The 21,470-nt window shown below is 49.6% G+C and overlaps 1 protein-coding gene across 1 annotated transcript in view; it reads left to right on the top strand.

Moving 5' to 3' along the window:
* The window catches only part of MMP17 (matrix metallopeptidase 17), a 117,190-nt gene extending 99,789 nt beyond the window's left edge, over window positions 1-17,401 (top strand). The window contains exons 7-10 of the mRNA XM_054007025.1: window positions 578-660; window positions 5,535-5,687; window positions 9,968-10,225; window positions 13,499-17,401. Coding sequence (XP_053863000.1) covers window positions 578-660; window positions 5,535-5,687; window positions 9,968-10,225; window positions 13,499-13,827 — 823 coding nt within the window. The 3' untranslated portion in view covers window positions 13,828-17,401. The remainder of the gene's footprint in view (window positions 1-577; window positions 661-5,534; window positions 5,688-9,967; window positions 10,226-13,498) is intronic.
* The last annotated feature ends 4,069 nt before the right edge of the window (window positions 17,402-21,470 follow it).

Raw genomic sequence — 21,470 nt, 5'->3', positions numbered from 1 at the left:
TGTTCAGCAAGTATGTTCAGCAGGGGGCCCAGGTGGGCTGTCAGACGCACCCCAGTGAAGCTGGAGTAATAGCTTTGCCTGCACTGGAGGTCCTCTGGCTTTCCAGAAGTGCTACAGAGAGCAGAATCTAACTCCCCATCTCCTTGGCTCTTGGTGATGGTCTCACGTAGAAAAGGGGGGGTTGTGTCTGCCATGGATTCGTTTTGATGAGAAAACTGTCTTAAAGCTGCCGTTTGTCCAGAGAAGCTTTGCAGAGCCTCTGCCTTGGAAAATCCCCTGTGCACAAGGCTGGGTTCACAGCAGGGCTGATTTGGGGGTGGGAGCAGGGACCCGCCAAACGTTGGGCCTCTGTGACCTTCTGCATCATTCCTAGTTACAGCCATGTCCCATTGAACCCCTCCATCTCGATGGCCCGGGGCTGCAGATCCCAGTTTCTGTGTGCACTGGGGAATTGTCTTCAGCCAGACGAGCTAGCGCAGTGAGTGGGAGGGGAATTGCTGCTTGCCTGGAGGAGCAGTGCCTGGTCCTGGGGAGCTGGAGCGGGGCTGCCGCTCACATGAGTGCTGTCTTTCTGCAGGCTCAGAAGAGATATGCCCAACAGGTGCAACACTCACTTTGACGCTGTGGCTCAGATCAGAGGCGAGGCTTTCTTCTTCAAAGGTAAGCAGCTGCTTTCCGCGTAACGGCTTAGGTGACCTTTGCCAAGCCGAAGCTGCACCTAGCTCGGCGTTATGCAGCTGGGCTCCGTTCGTGCAACCGTTCAGTCTACTCTTCTCTTCCAACCTGGTCTCCAGCAGAGGGATGGCTTTGCCAAGACGTCTGGGGCATGGAGTAAGGGTATTGGTTGCAGCACTAGGTTCACATCCAGTAGTATTGGGTTTGGTCCAGAGCTTCCTGCCAGGGCTTGATTCTCATTCACACTGAGGCCACTTTAGACCGTTGGGGCAGCATGAAGGGCTCTTAGAACTTTAAGGCCCTCTATCTACACCCACCTTCAGGTCCCGCTGGAGCAGTATAAAAAGGCCTGGGGATATGCTGGGCATTGGTGACGATGAAACATGTAGAGACTTCCAGATGGGGGGAGAGTGACTGGCTTTGTCTACACTGCCAATTGAATGACAAAGCTTTTGTCGTTCACAGGTGCTTAAAAAAGCCTCCCTCCCCTACCCGAAAGACAAAGGTTTTGCCACGGCAAGTGGCCGCGTAAACGGCTCGTTGGCAGGAGCGCTCTCCTGTCGACAACGCAAACCCCGCTCAGAGAGGGCGGAAGTATTTTGTCCGCAAAAGTGTTGACAAGCAGCATTTACACTGCCTGCTGTGTCGCTAAAAGCTGCGTAGTGTAGACAAAGCCTAAATGAGGCCTGCTTGTTTTAGAGAGGAGGTGAATGAGGGTCGTGGTAGAGGTACACAATACTGAATGGTAAATCAGGCACTTCTGCTTACCCAACAACGCAGGGGAAATCCGGTGGAATTAAGAGACAATCAATTTAAACTGACACATAATTAAACTATGGAATTCACTGCTGCTAGAAGCTAAAGAGGCAAAGAATTGAATAGGACTCTAATGAATGATTAGGAATGTATGTAAACTGTAAGAACATCTGCAGTTACACTAATTGGGTGGTAAGGCCCTCAGGACACCAGCCAATCACTGACTGCCTGGAGCTCAGAAGAAACTTCCATTTCCTCCCCCGTTCATCCTGCCCCCAGTCATGTTTTTGCATAACTGCTCATTATGGGGGTTTTACACTTTGCTCTGAACCAGCTCTCAGTGGCCACTGTTAGAGACAGGATATCATCAATGTCTGCTATGCCACTATTTGAGCTGTTCAACCAGACACTCCAGGATTTCAAAGTGACAAACTGAAATTGGCATTTGCAGTATCAAAGTACAAATCTGGGTCCATCTGAGGATTGAGAGAACAGCCACAGATCACTTTGACTTATGTCCTGAATGCCTTCAACTTCCCTTTCCGCCCACACTTCACGTTCCTGGTTCCACATGCTGTGAATGCACCATCATCCAAAGACGACAACACATGCACAAAATTACAGTACCATCTGGTTCATGTTTACTGAACAGTTGCTGACAGTGTATCTCCAGGGGGGACAGGCTGTCTTAAGAGAATCCTGTCAGTGCCTCCTCAGCTGTACAGAGTCCTTCTCTGCCTGGTTTCCTTGGGGTTTCTTTGCCTTTGAGGTGGAAAGGTCCCCGACTGAGGCCACTGTGATGCATTGTCCAGAACTGACTCAACTGATCTCCTAGGGGGGGAGAAAGGCATCTCCTCACTAAGATGAGATGATAAACAGAAACCAGGAGAGTTTACGGCATCTCCATTGAAACATGTCACTACCAGATGGAAGGAGGGAGGGCATCCAAAGAGGGAATGAACAAAAGCATTTGAAGCTGCCTGGGCCGCTGAGGCAGCACAAAGCAGAAGATGATGTTCACACCGCGAGGCACTCGCTCTGCAGATGTCTTTTTCTTTCTCACGCCTGCACAGAGCTGCTGGCTCCAAAGAGGCTGCAAGGAAGAAAGGGAGTTAGGAGAGGAGAACTAGAACGAAAAACCAAGAGAGAAATTCTCCTCATGGTTTATTTCTGGCATATATTTGTCACGTGTGTGTGTTTCTTCTGGTGAAGCAAGGGCAGATTTAAAGGGCCAGATCCTTGGCTGGTAGAAATCTGTATAGCTCCATTGGCATCAATTAGCCAGGTCCTCAGCTGGTGTAAATCTCCATAGCTTCAGTGATGTCAATAGGCAGATCTGGGGTAAACTGGCATAACTCTGTTGACTTCAATTTACCTTAGCTCACGATCTGGCTCCAAAGCTATCCATTGGACTGGGGTAATTAATTATCACCTCTTGTTGGGCAGTTCCCAATTCTGAGGCAATAACGTGTCAGAACCGCATACAGAATGCCACCAAACAGTAATGTGAAACCTGAAGTAACTCCGCATAGGTGGCAGGGTTCTGTGCAGTTCAAATACAGAGTGCATCGTCAGTTACCCAGAGTTCCTGTGGACTTTCATGGAATTGCAGAGTTTCAGGACTTCTGAAAATCAGACCACTTTGATTTAGGACCCTCACTTTAGGCAACCCAAGTTTTAAACTTTGGCCCACTTATATAATGTGTACAGCAATGTTGCCAGAGGCATCCAGCGTGCTGAGAGCATTTCACAGCTGGAATCTAAACCACCAAGCATCAGAAAAAGCAAAATGCCTCCGCCCACATGAACGGGAACTTACCATGATCTCTGTGAATTGGGGGGAGGTCAGGAAGGCCCATCTTAACCTTGGTTTTCATGCTTCCATTTCAATCTGCCAAGCTTGGGCTGGTCTTACATCAGGCTCTCTCACCATAAATGTACCATTTCACTCTGTACGCTAATTACAGTTCTTGCCCAGGATGGCCTGGGGATAGTCAGAGTAAGTGCGGCACTTCTGCAGGCAGACCAGGCCACGGTGAGGTGATAACATGAGCTTCGTGGGCAAACGGGAGCCATTGCATTCACTGCTACCTAAATTGCTATGTTTCTGCTGCTCCCGACGGGCTCTTGGAAATCAGCTTATTCCTGACTTCGAATTCAGATTGAAAACTGGCTTCTTGCAGCCGCGCACCTGCTGAGCCCATCAGTAGGGAAGGAGAGCTGCTAAATAATACAAAGTGGTGGGGTTTCTCCAGTTATGTCAAATTAGCACTGAGCGCTTTTAACTTTAGATACATTCCTATTAACAAAGCAATTATGCCAACTGTATTTCTTCTGAAAACGGTGAAAATCTGGCATTTTCCAGTGCAAGCCTAATTAGAGATGCAAAGAACATCTTTATTTCATTACATGTGTTTCCATAAGTATACAACAGCCAGACAGTTTGAATACTAGATTTGTAATGATCTTAAAAGAATTTGTAATTACTGCCATTCCTAACAGTTGAATGTATTATTCAGACATAGATTTCAGTCATATAGAGCAAATAGGCAAAATGCAGCAGAAGAATAAGTATGTGACATAAATCCTTATAATTGTAATAAAAAAAATCCCCACGCTGCAGATGTTTAAGTGTTGGAGTTTTGCCTCCTGCATTATTAGGCTAAGATCCAATTTCCATAAAATTTTGAAAGTTGGTGTCACAGTCTGCCAGCTCTGTAGAAATGTCGTTGAATGTCTTGAATACAAATCTAAAGAAACATCTTGGACCTGTTGCTCATTTCCCTGCTTTGCCGAAAGGAATATGCATAAACTCACGACAATAGCTTCTTGGGAATGGGGGTACTAGAGAGGAGACTGAGGGGAGATAGGGTAGGTAATCAGCCTGCTTCCTCCAGCTCAGAACTCACGCTATAGAGATCCCAGAGGAACGTGCATTCATGGAATGTGCTGCAAAACCACAGAAATTCAGGTGGAGAGTTCCAAATGTGCCTAAGGGAATTAGATACCCAACTCCCATTGAATGGGATTTGATAACCTAACTGCCTGATACACCTTTGAATATCCCAGCCTTAAACATGTTTCTCCCCCAGCAAACATTGGTTGTGATGGGAAGGGAAGATCAATGTGATTTCTTGCTGAGCCCCAGTTCCTAGCTGCAGCTTCATAGACTCATAGACTTTAAGGTCAGAAGGGACCATTATGATCATCTAGTCTGACCTCCCGCATGATGCAGGCCACAAAAGCCGTCCCAACCCCTTTCCTTGAGGTCGCTGGAGCTGTGCCCTTTTACAGCAGCAGAGAATTTGTCTCATTATAACATTTCGGGTGAGAAGGAGGCCACCTTCTCAATACACCTTAGAATGGTGCACAATATACGTCAGTGGTGCCTCCTTTTCTGCTCTTCCTTTCTTCCTCTGTATTTTTTCTTTATTCTTCTCACTCCTCCACTCCTACCCCTTTATAAAAGCTACCGGATTTCAGATCGCCTCTTCCTAGTACACAATATGGGTTGGTTGCAGAGGGATATGCAAAATATTCGAACACTTGGAGGTCAGAGTCATGGCAGAGCAACATACAGTAGTAGTCACTTTTTTTGCTAAAGCAATCGGCGGTGTGGGGAGAGGGAAAAGCTCCAGATACTTCTGTCTCTTCAGAAACTATCACTTGTTGGGCTAGTCAGTGGTCTGATCTAGCCTGGTTTTAGCTGCCTTAGTACTCTTTGGTCTCAGGTGCTCAGTTGCTGGGTAGTAATGATACTGGTACTGATGCTGAGGCAGCATATTCAGCCCTGGAGGGAAGGAGAGGAAATATCTCCTGTCTCCCCCCAGCAGGCGGATGCTCTTAACAGTAAAAGATTCATTTATCGGACAGAAGGATGGTGACTGTAACGCAGAGTCTGGAAGTGGATTTCTCCTTATGACTCAGTGTCAGGGATATGGGAGCCATCCAAGGGATGGGGAATAAAAGAAAGCAAATAGTTTCATAGTTCCCACCTTATGTACTTTGTTTTCTACTATCCCCTGACTCCACCCACAGCTTTTTCCTCCTAGCAAAGGGGTGTTATGGCATGATTCATTAATGTCCAATCTGTATTCATCTAGGCAAGTACTTCTGGAGACTGACTCGCAATAAACACTTGGTCTCCCTCCAGCCAGCTCAGATCCACCGTTTCTGGCGGGGTCTCCCTCTCAATATGGACAGTGTGGACGCGGTGTATGAGAGAACCAATGACCACAAGATCGTGTTCTTCAAAGGTAAGAGCAAAAACATTGTTAAAGGGACCACACATCTCTTGCTAGTATCTGTGGCTTTAGTATCTAGTAGCTTTAAACTTCCATTAGTCCTGCAGGCAAGGAGGAACTCGGTGTCATTCAATGGAATTTGCCATGCTGGACAAATAAGCCTCAGTGTGGCAGATGAAATGTGAGGGCCACAAGTGTATATGCTGAGGTGTTCCACTGAGCTCCTGGGTCATAAGCTGCCATGAACCCACCATTGCAAGGCTAATACATATTAGGCTGCTAATAGAGCCACTCAAAAAGCAACAATTATGTTTGGTTAAAAAAAACAAAATGAAAAAAATTCACTTTCTCAAACAGGACCAGCTGGAGTAGCAAACTGCTTTTTTTTCTTAAACAAGTGCTACAATTCTTAGAATCATAGAATATCAGGGTTGGAAGGGACCTCAGGAGGACATCTAGTCCAACCCCCTGCTCAAAGCAGGACCAACACCAACTAAATCATCCCAGTCAGGGCTTTGTCAAGCCGGGCCTTAAAAACCTCTAAGGAAGGAGATTCCACCACCTCCCTAGGTAACCCATTCCAGTGCTTCACCACCCTCCTAGTGAAAAAGTTTTTTCTAATATCCAACCTAAACCTTCCCCTCTGCAACTTGAGACCATTACTACTTGTTCTGTCATCTGGTACCACTGAGAACAGTCTAGATCCATCCTCTTTGGAACCCCCTTTCAGGTAGTTGAAAGTGGCTATCAAATCCCCCCTCATTCTTCTCTTCTGCAGACTAAATAATCCCAGTTCCCTCAGCCGCTCCTCATAAGTCATGTGCTCCAGCCCCCGCATCTTCTTTTTCTTTCCCTTTATTAGGGTTACCATATTTCGAGCCTCCAAAAGGAGGACACTCCAGCGGACCCCAGCCCCACCCCCAGCCCCGCCCACGCCCCAACTCCGCCTCTTCCCCAAAGTCCCCGCCCCAACTCCGCCCCCTCCCCTGCTTCCCGCGAACATTTGATTCGCGGGAAGCCTGAAGCAGGTAAGGGGGGTGGGTGTGGGGGGAGAAGGAGCGGCCCAGGCTGGCCCCCCACCAGAGTTTCCAGCCTGGGCCGGCCCCTGGCCGACCACCCCCTGGCCCCACCGGCCCCCAGACCCCCGGCCGAGCATCCCCCGGCCCGCTCAGCACCCCCCAGCCCTGCCGGCCCCCTGGCCCGGCCCCCGGATCCCCGGCCGAGCACCCCCTGGCCCCGCTGGCCCCCAGACCCCCAGCCGAGCATCCCCCGGCCCGCTCAGCACCCCCCAGCCACGCCGGCCCCCCGGCCTACTCAGCACCCCCTGGCCCCGCTGGCCCCCGGACCCCCAGCCGAGCATCCCCCGGCCCGCTCAGCACCCCCCAGCCACGCCGGCCCCCCGGCCTACTCAGCACCCCCCGGCCCGGACCCTGGCCGAGCACCCCCTGGCCCCGCCGGACCCCCGGCCGAGCATCCCCCGGCCCGCTCAGCACCCCCCGGCCGAGCACCCTCTGGCCCCGCCGGCTCTTGGTGCTCCCGGTCCCCGGCAGCGCTGGCGCTCGGCCCCGCCGGCCCCCCGGCAGTGCCGACCGGCGCTCTGCCCCGCCAGCCCCCGGCCCCCCGGCAGCGCCGGCCGGCGCTTGGCCCCGCCGGCCCCCCGGCAGCGCCGGCGCTCGGTGCCCCCGGTCCCCCGGCAGCGCCGGCGCTCTGCCCCGCCGGCCTCCAGTCCCCCGGCAGCACCGGCGCTCGGCCCCGCCGGCCCCTGGTCCCCCGGCAGCGCCGGCGCTCTGCCCTGCCGGCCCCCCGGCAGCACCGGCGCTCGGTACCCCCCGGCCCCCCGGCAGTGCCGGCGCTCGGCCCCCCGGCAGCGCCAGCGCTCGGCCCCGCCGGCCCCCCGGCAGCGCCGTTGCTCGGCCCCGCTGGCGCTCGGCGCCCCCGGGCCCCCGGCAGCGCCGGCGCTCAGCCCCGCCGGCGCTCGGCGCCCCCGGTCCCCTGGCAACGCCGGCGCTCAGCCCCGCCGGCCCCCCGGCAGCGCCATTGCTCGGCCCCGCCGGCGCTCGGTGCCCCCGGTCCCCCGGCAGCACCGGCGCTTGGCCCGGACGGCGCTCGGCGCCCCCGGTTCCCCGGCAGCACCGGCGCTCGGCCCCGCCGGCCTCCAGTCCCCCGGCAGCGCCGGCGCTCGGCCCCGCCGGCCCCCCGGCAGCGCCGGCGCTCGGCCCCGCTGGCCCCTGGTCCCCCGGCAGCGCCGGCGCTCTGCCCCGCCGGCCCCCCGGCAGCACCGGCGTTCGGTACCCCCCGGTCCCCCGGCAGTGCCGGCGCTCGGCCCCCCCGGCAGCGCCAGCGCTCGGCCCCGCCGGCCCCCCGGCAGCGCCGTTGCTCGGCCCCGCTGGCGCTCGGCGCCCCCGGGCCCCCGGCAGCGCCGGCGCTCAGCCCCGCCGGCGCTCGGCGCCCCCGGTCCCCTGGCAACGCCGGCGCTCAGCCCCGCTGGCCCCCCGGCAGCGCCATTGCTCGGCCCCGCCGGCGCTCGGTGCCCCCGGTCCCCCGGCAGCACCGGCGCTTGGCCCCGACGGCGCTCGGCGCCCCCGGTCCCCCGGCAGTGCCGGCGCTCAGCCCCGCTGGCCCCCTGGCAGCGCCAGCCCCCGGCCTCCCGGCAGCGCCGGCGCTCTGCCCCGCCGGTGCTGGGCGCCCCCGGCCCAGCATCGCCGCCCGCATGTCCTGATTTTCCCGGACATGTCCGGCTTTTGGGAATTTCCCCCCGGATGGGGATTTGGAGCCCAAAAAGCCGGACATGTCCGGGAAAATCCGGACGTATGGTAACCCTACCTTTATACTTCATTGAGTAGAAGATGGATTTTTTATTCTTCTGTCCTAACAGGGCCTACCCTGAGCATCTTGCATGTGAAATATTCAGTGTTGTTGGAGGCACATGGAGGAATTTGCTGGCTGTGTGCATCAGTGCCTGAGTGAGGTTGTAGTAGATAAGCTGTAGAAGGGCCCTACTAGTAGTGTTAGCTAAGGGGAGAGTTCCTTCAGCTCAAAGCGTTTAGGAGCTGAAGAGCCAGGATTCTAGCCCTGGTCCCCAGCTGCGTGTGATTTAGCTGAGAACTGTTTCTGTCTGCAGTGCACTGATCCATTACAATAATTCAGTGAACTATGTTCCATCTTTGTGACTAGGCATTAGGTTCGGTTCATGTCCCACATGGAAGAACTAAATGTATCTCAGGCCTGTTCATTCCTGGTATTATTCCTGCTGCCAGTAGTTTAACTAATTTAACTAATTAGCAGTTTCCCACACTCAAAACTGTGGCTGTCTCTCCATTGTGTAATTACTGCACCCAGCACTCAAACTGGGTCTGTGGTGCTTTTTAGGGAGCTGGCCTACTGGATAATTCCAAAAGGAGCAGCTGTGCTAAGCTTCTCTCAGTTGGAAATTGCTTTTTGCCTCTCTAATGTCCCACTTTGCGTGTGGTAAATTATTGATTTCAGAAGTGCTGAACTGTAGAGGTGAGGCTGCAGAAATGGATTATCCTCAGTAATGGATCCCACATCTGCACCCATTAAAGCTTTTAAGGCCTCCCACATACTACCGAAGCATTATTTTCTCAGATGGAGAAATCCAAAATGGCCACCATGACGTGTTGGACTCCACAAGGACCCTGCCAAACCACACAGCTATTGAAAGAACAATATCAGAGAGGCAAACAATCCAAAGGTCCAATTATAGATCCTGGGCCAAATTCACTCCTTTGAGCACAGGGCTTGCAGTTTGTCCCCTCTGTGCACATAGGAGCAGCTGTGCTAGAGCGTGATCTGTATGGATTCCCCTCCTGGAGAGCAGCCCAATACTATGCTAATGGAGGCCACATAAGTACCCAAGATAGATAGATCTCTCGAGACGCCATGTGCCCTTCCTACCACATGTGCAGGTCTTTCAAATCCAGCTGAATGAATGCACAGAAACTTGGGGGAGTCACCTACAAAGGTGGTACGTAGGTGCGTTTGTGTTAAAAGTTGAATTACAGACAGAACTTCTCCATTGGCCCTCGAAAGCTGTGTGTGACTTTTTATTTCTATTAAACAGTTATTGTGTGGAAATCAAAGGGGATGAGGGGGTGGGGAATTAAATGGCATAACCAGAGATGACTAGCCTCAGACTACGCAGCATAATCAACATGTCTATGTCCTGGGCCCACAATGACAAGACGAGGATCTAGGGATTGTCACAGCAGCAGATCATGGAGTGTAACCTGAAGCAGAATTGATATTTCTACATGCCTATTTCCTCTCCTCAGGAGACAGATACTGGGTGTTCAAAGACAATAACGTGGAGGAAGGATACCCTCGGCCAATTTCGGATTTTGGCTTGCCACCGGGAGGCATCGACGCTGCTTTTTCCTGGGCCCACAATGACAAGACTTATTTCTTTAAGGACAGTCTCTACTGGCGCTATGACGACCATGAGCGGAGGATGGATCCCGGCTATCCTTCCGAGACCACTTTGTGGAAGGGCATTCCAAGCACGTTAGATGACGCAATGAGATGGTCAGATGGTGAGTCGGTGCTAGCTTAGCAGAGTTTGGTTTGGTTTTGTTTTTTAACCTAAGGCCTTGTCTTTACTTAGAAATGTTGTGGCTTTAACTAGGCCAGCATAGTTAAATTGGAGTCAGAACAAAGGCCTTAGTGCAGACACTGTTATACTAGTATAAAAGCATTTCTACCCATGTAGCGTATTCTGTTTCAGTAAAGCAAAATAAGCGATACCAATATAAAGTGCCTTATCCCAGTATAGCTGCATCTACAATAGGGCTTTTACCAGCATAACTATTCTGGCAAACAAAAATCAGATCCCTTACCAACATAATTATGTCAGTAAAACTTTTAAAGTGTAGCCTGGACTTAACACGCTATTCCAGCAGTGATGCACCATTATCACTGGAGTTCTCATGAGACCTTGTGACTACAGCTGTGAAATCTCACCATGCTGCAGTTTTACTCAACGGGAGACAGAGCTGTTATCACAAGAATCTTGTGGTCAGTCTTGCAAGTTGTTGCTCAGTAACTGGACATGTGTCACTGCTTGATGTGTAAAGCAAATGCAAGGATGTAGGCAAGTCTGGGTTCTGTATTGCACCGGCCAGGGGCTGCAATGTGTCTGACGGCATACATACCACCTTGGGTTGTGATTGGATGAAATTAGCAGAGTTGAACTAGCTCATTTCTTGGGTGGGAGACCTCAGAGGTAAAACCCCAGTAAGATATGTTGAGGACACTCTGCTCTCTGTCAAAACTGTGCTGTACGCCTACATTAGTATCAATACCAACCAATGCGCCACATGATATTAAGCGACATGGGGCTTTGGATATAACAATAAATTCCTGATCACTTTGGACATCTTAGGGCATTTTTGCAAAAGTGGAGCATGTGTTCCAGCATCCTAGGCAAATTCCAGTGAAGGTAACTCTGTTCTGCTACCCCCATTCCCCTGGTGCTTTGATAGGATAGGAGATTCTTCGCATTTTTGTCTTGAAAGTGCTGCAGCACTGCCAATCTGGGGTATGTCTAGACTCCGGGCTGAGGGTGTCACTCCCAGCTCTAGGAGACGTACCCACACTAGCTCTCAACCAGATAATGTGTTAAAAATAGAATATAGGATGGCAGTGTGAGCTGTAGGGCAGGCCAGCTGCACAAGCCCACGCCCATCTGAGGCCCTAAGGGAGGGGAATTGTTTAGCATAGGACAAGAAATTATAGCTAGGAGTACCAGGATGAATTTAATTCTGTGAATGATGAGATTAAATTCCCTAGGCAAGCAGTATACACATCCTCCACTGCACTCAGTTTTTTTAATATGGCAGTCATCCACCTCTAAAGACAATGAGCACCGAACCAGATCAGTTATTGTGTGTCATGCTGCGTATATATGATAGAAGTGGCATTGATACTTGTCTGATGCCAAATAGGTTCTATTGTTTGCTATGAACATTATTCTTTTTCTTGAAGTCTTCAGAATTATTTCCAATCCTACATGTGCTCTGCAAATGTTCTGGATTTCTGCCTTTATTATTTATTATCATTTTACACTCATATTGCAACTGTTCATGCTAGGCACTGTACAAACATGTAGTGAGAGAGAGTTCCTGCCCTAAGAAACAGACAACCAAAGGCCCCAATCTTGTCAGTTGCACTGCAGAAATCAGTGGGGTTCCTACAGACAAAAGGATCATTTAGAGCAGCTTGTAGGACTGGGGCCTCCTAAGGTGGTTGATTAGGGCAAAGCAAAGGCAATAGTCTATCCTGTTTTGGCAGTAGTCTGGCTTGATCCGTATCATGCGATGGGTTGGATATGGTGTTTTGTCTTGTGCCGTATTTGTTGAAATTTGAGTTGGAAAAAAATAAGTTAATAAGATATAAAGAGTTTTGGTTTTTTAAGTAAATGTTTGGCAGTGGGTCAGAAAGCTCCTTGTAGGGGATGAGATTTATTGGTGTGGGGCCTGATCTCCCTGGGGGAGGGGAGGGAAGTTCCATTAGTGGAGACGTAAAACCATCCATTTCCTCCAGCACAAGCACTACTTACAAGAAAGTGACACTTCCAGGTTTGATTTAGATGTCAAACGAACAATGTAATAGCGACCTGGGAAGAGGGACATCTCCAGGGGCTTATCGGGCTGAACCATGGAAGCTTTTGAGCATTGCTCATCACTCCCATTGGCAGGTGTCCTTAACCAGCATGGAGCGAGTTCAGGGAATTCAAAATGTACCTGTTCGTGGATGAAATTTACCCCTGGACAAGAGGTCTGTGTGCAACCCACTACACCTCCTGGGCGTGGTGTTATCTCCCATCTAGTGGCGCCGAGACCACTTAGAGAGAACATAAGAACATAAGAAAGGCCGTACCGGGTCAGACCAAAGGTCCATCTAGCCCAGTATCCTGTCTACCGACAGTGGCCAATGCCAGGTGCCCCAGAGGGAGAGAACCTAACAGGCAATAATCAAGTGATCTCTCTCCTGCCATCCATCTCCACCCTCTGACAGACAGAGGCTAGGGACACCATTAGAGAGATTAATGAGTCTGCTTCACAGCCTTAGCTAAGGGCCATATGGCTTTTAGCTCATGCAGTAGAGGCTCATGCATTTAGCACCAGAGATCCCAGGTTCGATCCCACCCGCCAACAACCGGGGTCTGTCAGTGGTACATGTGCAAGGCCCTATGAACCACTTAATCCTTTAACATGGGACTTAAGTGATGCCTAAGACGTAGGAGGCCTCTGTGCTAAGGTGTCTTTTTGAAATGCCTGGCTCGCAGGAGCACAGTATATTATAGGAGTTTCTCTTCCCAGGTCCCCGGTGGATTAAAGGCCTTGAGGTTATCTCTTTAAGAATATGCCAGCGGCATCACAAAACCCTCAGCATATTCTCTCTGGGCACATCAACATATAGGCCCTTCTGTCAAGTTAGACATGTGAGGCCTTGCCCATCTTCTTCCCCCACCATAACTGGGCCTTTGGCACCATGGCTGGTGAGTCGTGTATGTGGCAGACCCGCCCCCCGACTTGGCCACTGTAGTAGCATACGCTTAAAGCCAACCCTGTAAACAAACAGTTGGCACATGTCCCTGCCTACTGTGCTGTCGTGAACAGGTACAAGTGGACAAAAACTCCATTACTCCTAGTGGAGTTGCACCTGCTCCCATCAGCTCAGGATGTTTCCGTTACTGCTGTGTCCAGCTGGGTGTGACCACCCCTTTGCTGCCATGGAGACTAATGATTGAGAGCCCCTCCCAGAGCTCATGCCTGCTAACCCTGCATGTCTTTTTTTTTTTCCAGGTGCAACCTATTTCTTCAGGGGCAAGGAGTACTGGAAAGTGTTGGACAATAACCTGGAACCAGAACCTGGTTACCCTCAGTCCATCGCCAGAGACTGGCTGGTGTGCGGTGACATGCAGTCTGATTCTCCAGACTCGGCAGGGAGCAGCAGGACTGGGGCGCACTCCAAGCAAGGGCAGCACGACGAGAGCCGTTCGGAAAATGGCTACGAGGTCTGCTCATGCACCTCTTCCTCAGATTCCCTCTCGGCCCGCCCAGCACTCAGACTCTCAGCAAGCCTTCTGCTAGCAAGCGTGTGGACAGCAGCAGTGGCTTGCGCAGCACTATGACATCCAGTAACATGGACAAGAAGACGTTACGGTGCTTCAGGGACTGGTGGTGGATAGAATCACACCATGCTACACTGTTACAGCCGAAACAAACATGCCTAGGAACATGGCAGCGAAGGTTTCAAGTTCTCCATGAGAAGTGAACTGGGTTTATTTTTATTTTTTAGTTAAAGGTCTAAGAATGGACTGTGGGTTCTGCACCTTCTTATTCCCCCAACCAGCTAAAGAATAAAGACGTTGCTGAATATTAGTTACAAAGGTTCCATAGAGATGTAACACTCACGGTGTGTAAGAACTGCCAAGTAGAGACGGCCTGGATACATTGAGAGGCGACTCTGGTTTCATGAAAACAGACCAGATAGTGTTGAAACCCAGTTGTTATTCCAGGAACAAAAGCAGCCCCGTGTAAGGCTATGGGAAAGATGCAACAGCTGTGCTGACATTCAGTAATGTAACATATGCATCCAAGCAGATGTATGAGATAGAATGGCATCTTGACTGCACTGGGCTTGATTGCAAAGTGGTACATTTCACAAACAAATCTACGCTGCCAACTGATGTCAAGCTAACCCATGCCAGTTTCTATAGATCAGAAACATATTTGCCTTTATAAAGGACGTGAAGGTCACCTTTGATTCCAGGTGTTTAAATGTAAGGGCTTCTCTGTTAAATCTTGGCCACACAAACATAGATACCGTGGTCAGCAGCAGGTATCGATCCCCCTATCTTCAGCGTACGCCTTGACTGCTCGAGCTAGAGTAGCTCTTTCAGCTCTGAGCAAGTAGCAGGCTGTTATAAGCACTGAGTGCAGTCGTTCGGCTGAGATGCAGTTACACACACGAAGCCAGTGTAATCCACATGCATCTAACTTTTCTGCTCCCCTAAATTCTATTCTAGATGTATTTCGTGATTGATACAAAAATCACATTCGTTTAAGGCTTCCTTTGAAGGATCTGTGAGGGACTAAACTTTGAATTGTGGATGCACGCGCTAGTTTTAAACATATTTTCAAATAGCATATTCTGCTTTTTGGCTGGCTTCTAATATCAGCCAGACGCCATTATGATACCATCAGTTGTGAATCAATTATTCTATATGCTACTGTCACTGTTTAATTTGGCACCATGAAATACACTAAGGGAAAATGAAGGGGATTAAATGTTTTAAAGTGGGGATCTTGCTCCGTAAAAATGACATCACAAAATTTGTCTCTCCTTCACTTACAGATCCAGTTTGCTCAGTTCACAAGTAAAAAGATGGTTTTCTAACTGTCCCCAAACTCTACATGGGACCAGAGAGTCAAGTTGGGTTCTGTCTGGCTCCTGGACCAACACCTGTCCCCTTGACTCAGTGGAGGTGTATTATAGATGTACATATGTGGGGCTCCTATGGTTGGTTGAAATGGTTTAAATTTCACACGTTCCATCAAAAATGTTGTTTGAATTCTGAGCAAAAAAAGAGCAAAAGATGTTCAGTGAAATCTTCACAAAACTTCTCTCCCCTCTGCCCCCCGCCCCCGCACATATTTTAGACAAACTTTAGAGCTAGCTGGGTGTGAGCACCCCTTTGCTGCCATGGAGACTAGTGATAGAGAGCCCCTCCCATGGTTCTCCTCTGAGTGGATGTGTACTTTATACGTTGCAGTGATAGTGTGTGCCCTCAGTGTACTCGAGTTGGGAAGCACGTGCGCTTGCCATCGGTGGAATGTATATGTACACAACGCATCTTGAAGGACAACAATTACTGTACAGATAAATAACCCTTTCTTCCCGGTGGTGGTATGTGAGCAAGAAGGAACCAGCTTGACTCTCAGATCCAAGGAGAACTTGAAGGGCAACTAGATTTTTAAAAATCCTTTAAACTGTAAACTGAGCAACTTTGGTGTTGAATTACATTGCTTAGAAACTCCCCCAAAATTGTGATCAACTATTTCACTGGGGGAAAGTGGGGTTTGGGATCAAAATTGAATTTTCAACCCAAAACAATGTGTTAAAAATTAGAACTTTTCCACTGGCCCTAAGTCTGGAGTCAGTGAAAGACAGTCAACATGGAACCCCGCAATGTTGATGTTCAGAGTAGAACACTTTTAAGGGAGCCATTTTCAAAAGTGCTGAGACCTGGCCTAACTCTGTTCCCACTGAGATCAACATTGAAAATTGCTCTTGAAAATCCACCGAAGAGCCCCTTCAATGATATTTCCCGGAAGAGACTCTTTATTTTAAAAAAAAAAAAAAAAAGGCAGCACTAGTTTCCTCTAACTTCCAGATACATTTAAATGATGAAACATCTCTTCCGAAGTCTTTTGATCATCGGCCTTTCTCTCTCCCCCTTCCCATGTGGATCGCGCTGACAAGTAACTCTTCTCTTCAGACTAGCCACTATGGTGGCACTGAACAGGCTGGTGTCTTTTGGTGGCCTAGCGGGAAGCTGGATAAGGAATCTAAATGGTGACTCTCACACACTTGGTGCCATTTTGGGGTGAGTGGGTGGGTGTGGTGTTAAATGGGTTATATTAACTCTTTCAGTGCTTCAGGGAATGGTGTGGCTTGCGGGGAGCAATGTCCACACGGTTGCACCAGATTGTTTAGTTCTTGGTGGTTTTACTGTGGTAAGTCCCTTACCAAAGGCTCTTCAGCAGAGTAGGCAATGGCAGGATAAGAGGGAAGGGCATCTCACGGATCGGTAACTGATTCAAAGATAGGAAACAAAGGGTAGGAATAAATAGACGGTTTTTACAGAGGAGAGGTAGATAGCAGGTTCTCCCCAAGAGTCTGTACTGGGACCTGTTGCTGTTCAACATATTCATAAATGATCTGGAAAAGGGGGTAAACAATGAGGCGGCAAAGGTTTGCAGACGATCCAAAGTTACTCAAGGTAGTTCAGTCCAAACCCGACTGTGAAGAGCTACAAAGGGATCTCACGAAACTGGGTGACTGGGCAACCAACTGGCAGATGAAATTCAATATTGATAAGTGCAAAGTAATGCACAACGGAAAACATATTCTCAACTATCCATACAAAATGATAGGGATCTAAATTAACTGTTACCATTCAAGACAGAGATCTTGGAGTCATTGTGGATAGTTCTCTGAAAACATCCGCTTGATGTTCAGGAGTAGTCAAAAAAGCTTGGGAAAGGGATAGATAATAAAACAGAAACTATCATAATGCTGCTATATAAATCTGTGGTACACCCACACCTTGAATACTGCATGCACTTGTGGTCACCCCATCACAAAAGAGATATATTCAAATTGGAAAAGGTGTTGAGATGGGAAACAGAAATGATTAGAGGGGTGGAACAACTTCCATACAAGACTGGGACTGTTCAGCTTAGAAAAGAGGTGAGTGGGGGGAGAGATGTTAGAGGTCTATAAAGTCATCACTGATATGTAGAAAGTGAATAAGTAAGTGCTATTTGCCCCTTCACATAACACACGAACTGAGGGTCACACAATTAAAGTAATAGGCTGCAGGTTTAAAACAACATAAGGAAGTCCTTCTTCACACAACGCACAGTCAACCTGTGGAACTCATTACCAGGGGATGTTGTGAGGGCCAGAAGTATAACTGAGTTCAAAAAAGAATTAGATAACTTCATGGAGGACAGGTCCATCAGTGGCTATTTGCCAAGTTGATCAGGGATGCAACCCCATGTTCTGGGTGTCCCTAAGCCTCCAACTGCCAGAAGCATCTGTGACTGGCCATCAGAGACAGGATATTGGGCTACGTGGACCATGGATCTGACCCAGTATGACCATTCTTATGTTCTTAAGTCCATTTCCCTGGGTGTACACTGAGCAGCTGAGGGCACCTAAAGGGACTGAATTAGATCCAGAGCTGGTAAACAATTCCACACCCAAAGCGCTGTCAAAATGGCGGTGCTACTGTAATTCAGCAGCTGTTAATGGACCCTAAAGGTGTGGGTTTGCCAGCAGCTGCTGGTCCATGTTGTTATGTTTCTCTGCCCGGCACATGCAGCATAGAGTTTATTAAAAGCCATCACAAAAATCACTCTCCCCCTTCTCCCCAAATGCCAGGCCTCGGTTAATAGCATGACACAGGGACTCGGAAGCAGGCTGCAGCATCCGTTTGGGCTCATATTGTAACACTTTACCTTTGCAACATTGCTGCCGCTCTGGTCATATCCTAGTCTGGGGCTGCTCCTGAAGGAGGACAAAAAAAAAAAACCCCCGCCTTGATCAGAACGGACTAGCATGTAATATGGGCTGGAAATCGTCATCGACAAGCTTGGGTGGCTCTGTGAGGGCTGCTTCTGCTGGAGAACCACAATGAAAGAGGAAGCAGTACTTGACGAGGCCCATTTCCTTCACAGCAGGAGGCTCCTTTGGTTCACTTGAGCTACAGCCGCGAAGCCACTTTGTTTTTTATCTTGCTAGGCACTGATGGGCCATTGATTTCTAAATTACCAACCACATTTGTTTTGAAAGCACCAGCCCCATTAGTCTGCACCTCCTGTGATTAGCTGGTGGCTAGTGCTACAGCAAGGTTCATGTGGAGCCTAACTGTATAGAACTGTTGGTGTTTCACCATCACAAAGATCTTATCTTTGCTGGGAGGAGACCTGCTGGTTTGCAGACTTCCTTGAGCTAGCATTGCTATTTCCCCCTCTCCCCGCACTTGGGGCTGGATGCAAATACCAGTGGAAAATCGATGGGAGTCTTGGATCAGACTCCCATGGAACTATGTTGGGTGCCTTTTTCTAGAGTGGGAACAGGACACAATTGCATCCTGACAAATTTTTAAAAAAAAGCAAACGGTCACCTTGTGTTTGCCCATCTACTGTTTGCATTTTTAAGTATTCACAGTGATTTGCAAAATGGGACTGTTTTTAGGACATTATAATGCAGTGTGATTTTACGGGATACTGAATGTGAACACGTTTCATGGAAACCTCCTGTTAAACCATTAAATATCCTTTCTAAAAAAAATGTGTGTGGCGGGTCCCTCCGTCAGGTAAGGTCGTCTCTGAAATGTCATTCCTTAGGAAGGACCTCTCCCCTCAGATGGATTCCGCACCATCTCTCTCTGTGGGGCTGTGCTAAAGCCCACGGGTTCTCATAGATTCTTCTTCAAGTGATGGTCCCTGTGATGGGTTGCCCCCCACCCCGTCCTGCTGAGCCAGGCCCTCAAGCCTCTTCCAGCACACACGCAGGTAGCAACCCGGGGCGGGGGGAGGGGTCAACCCGTCACAGCGGCGTAGTCGGCAGGACAATGTAAAGGAGCCCAGGCTGGTGGAACAGGCAGGTTCAGTGGTACCTCAGTACATCAGATGGCACCTTAGGGGGGACACCCACAGTCCCTATGTGTATTCCACCAGCAGGGTGCACATGCCCACCATTTGCCTGAGTCTGGAAGTGTTTTCTAGCAGTGTCCGTTGACCTGCACATGCGTAGTGAGTCTCCTCATGCTCTTAGCTGAGGATATAAGAGAGAGTGTGGATCGATGCCACTCCATTTGTCTCTTACTGCCGCATGGCCTGAGTTGGCTAAGAGTGTTATTCCTGCTTGTAGAAATTGTGTAGAGAGTTTTAATAGTTTTAGGGTTAAAGTTGTACAGTAATAGCACAGTGGTAGACAGAAGTGATGTACCAGCCTGCACCAGGAAAGCCTTACGTAGAGCCTACTATCCCAGGGAATGGCCAAACCCTCCAGGCAGTGGACAAGTTCACCTACCTTGGCAGTACATTGTCAGGTGCAGTCACATCGATGATGAAACCAACGGCAGAATTGCCAAAGCAAGTGTGGCCTTTGGCAGAGTATGTGCAAATGTGTCGGAGTGCAGGTCTTTGAGGTCACATTTCTACCCATCATGAAGCTCCACTCTCATTAATGTGATCTTCAGACATGACCACAGGAATACTGAAGATCACTGGGGGCTGGTAATGGGATACTTCTTGGTCACTGGTTCAAATTCAGACAGGGTCAGTGAGGACTGAAAACGGTTACCAGCTGACAGCTGTTCAGTAGCTGATGTGAAAGGAGCTTGTGGTCATAGGCCAGTTCTTCATGAGCAGATGGCCACAGCACAAAAGTACCATAATTAGCACCCTCATTGGCCGGGGGAGAAGCCAAAATTTCACCCCAAGTGAGCAAGGATCTGCACAGAGTGGGGAGCCCTTACGGAGCAGAGCTGAGGCATAGCGATGCCTGTTACATGCATAAATTGAAAATGTCAGGGCCAGATTTGGGTCCCGCACACATCCCTGTATATCACTATAGTGGCTATAAGGGGGGGGGGGCTGCAACAACCCAGGGAATTACTCCCCCAGTGCAGGTAGTGCTGTCCTGTGCTGCTCCCTCTCGCCGTCCTGAGTGCAAAGCCATGCTGGGAGCATGGCCACAGTGCTGGGATGATGGTCATTCTGGGCTATCGAACGCAGAATAGAATGCTATTCGGTAGAGAAGCTCTGAGGCCTGCCCTATTTATGCCAGGGGCTGTACTGGCCCACAGTTCAGGCAGAAGCCAAGCTGCGCAAAGGTGGTTTAAAACTATCTGTGCCCCTGGGCTGCACCATCTCTGTGTAAGTTCTCTGGAGGCGCAGCCCAGATGTCAGGGCTCTCACTCCAGCACCTGCACTATACACGCACTTTAAAACCAGGGTTCTCGAACTGGGGGTTGGGAGGGTCACTAGGTTATTACATGGGGGGGTCGTGAGCTGTCAGCCTCCACCCCAAACCCCACTTTACCTCCAGCATTTATAATGGTGTTAAATATATAAACAAGTGTTTTTGATTGATAATTGGGGGCTGCACTCAGAGGGTTGCTATGTGAAAGAGGTCACCAGTACAAAAGTTTGAGAAGCACTGCTTTAAAACAAACGTTTGGTCATTTAACGATGGGGGCCCTTCACGTCCGATGGAATGGATCCCCTTAAAGCAACACCCCTTGACAGATGCAAGATGCCTTTAGGGGGTCGTGATTGAGCGGGCCAAAGCTGCCCTTTGGAGCTGGATGCGGCACCGTGTGCAAAAGTGCTTGGTGCATTACAAGTCGCAAAACGAAGCCAGCCCCTGCCCAGAACAAAGCCGAGGCAATGGCGGGCGGCGAGGGCCAGAGGAAGGAATAACTCAGAGGGTTTTTTCCTTTTTATTTCAGTTCTTTGTTAGATTCACTTCTTGTGAGCCCAGTGGAAGAAGTGAATCATATGGAGGGGCTTGCATGTGTGGGAAGGACTGGGTGACTATCCCCACCTGAAGGAATTGCTGGCAGGTAAATAGTGCAATGCCATGCTCCTATCTAGGACTTTCTATTTATAGATATCCGTGTATTTCACACAGGGGGACAAGTATTAGTAGCTTCATTTTAGAGATAGGGAAACTGAGGCACTGTTGACTTGCCCTAAGTCACCCAGCAGGCCAGTGTCAGAGTTGGGAATAGAGCCTAGGTCTCCTAAGTCCCAACCCAGCGCCCTGACACTGAACAACACCATCGCCAGTCAATACGTTCTCCCATTTAACGGTGTCATTTTCAAATGGCAAATACTTCACTTGATTTAAAATGCATGTTAAAAAAAATTCCTGCCGTTCACAACGGTGCACTGGAACCTTAATGAACCATCTGCCACCGGCTGAGAATGGGATAATTACATGCTGCAGTTTTGAGAATAATTGCATGTTTAT

Source organism: Malaclemys terrapin, chromosome 16 (genome assembly GCF_027887155.1).
Source record: "Malaclemys terrapin pileata isolate rMalTer1 chromosome 16, rMalTer1.hap1, whole genome shotgun sequence".
NCBI classification, from domain to species: domain Eukaryota; kingdom Metazoa; phylum Chordata; order Testudines; family Emydidae; genus Malaclemys; species Malaclemys terrapin.
Note: the sequence above shows the minus strand (reverse complement) of the source record. Positions and strands in the feature narration are given on the sequence as shown.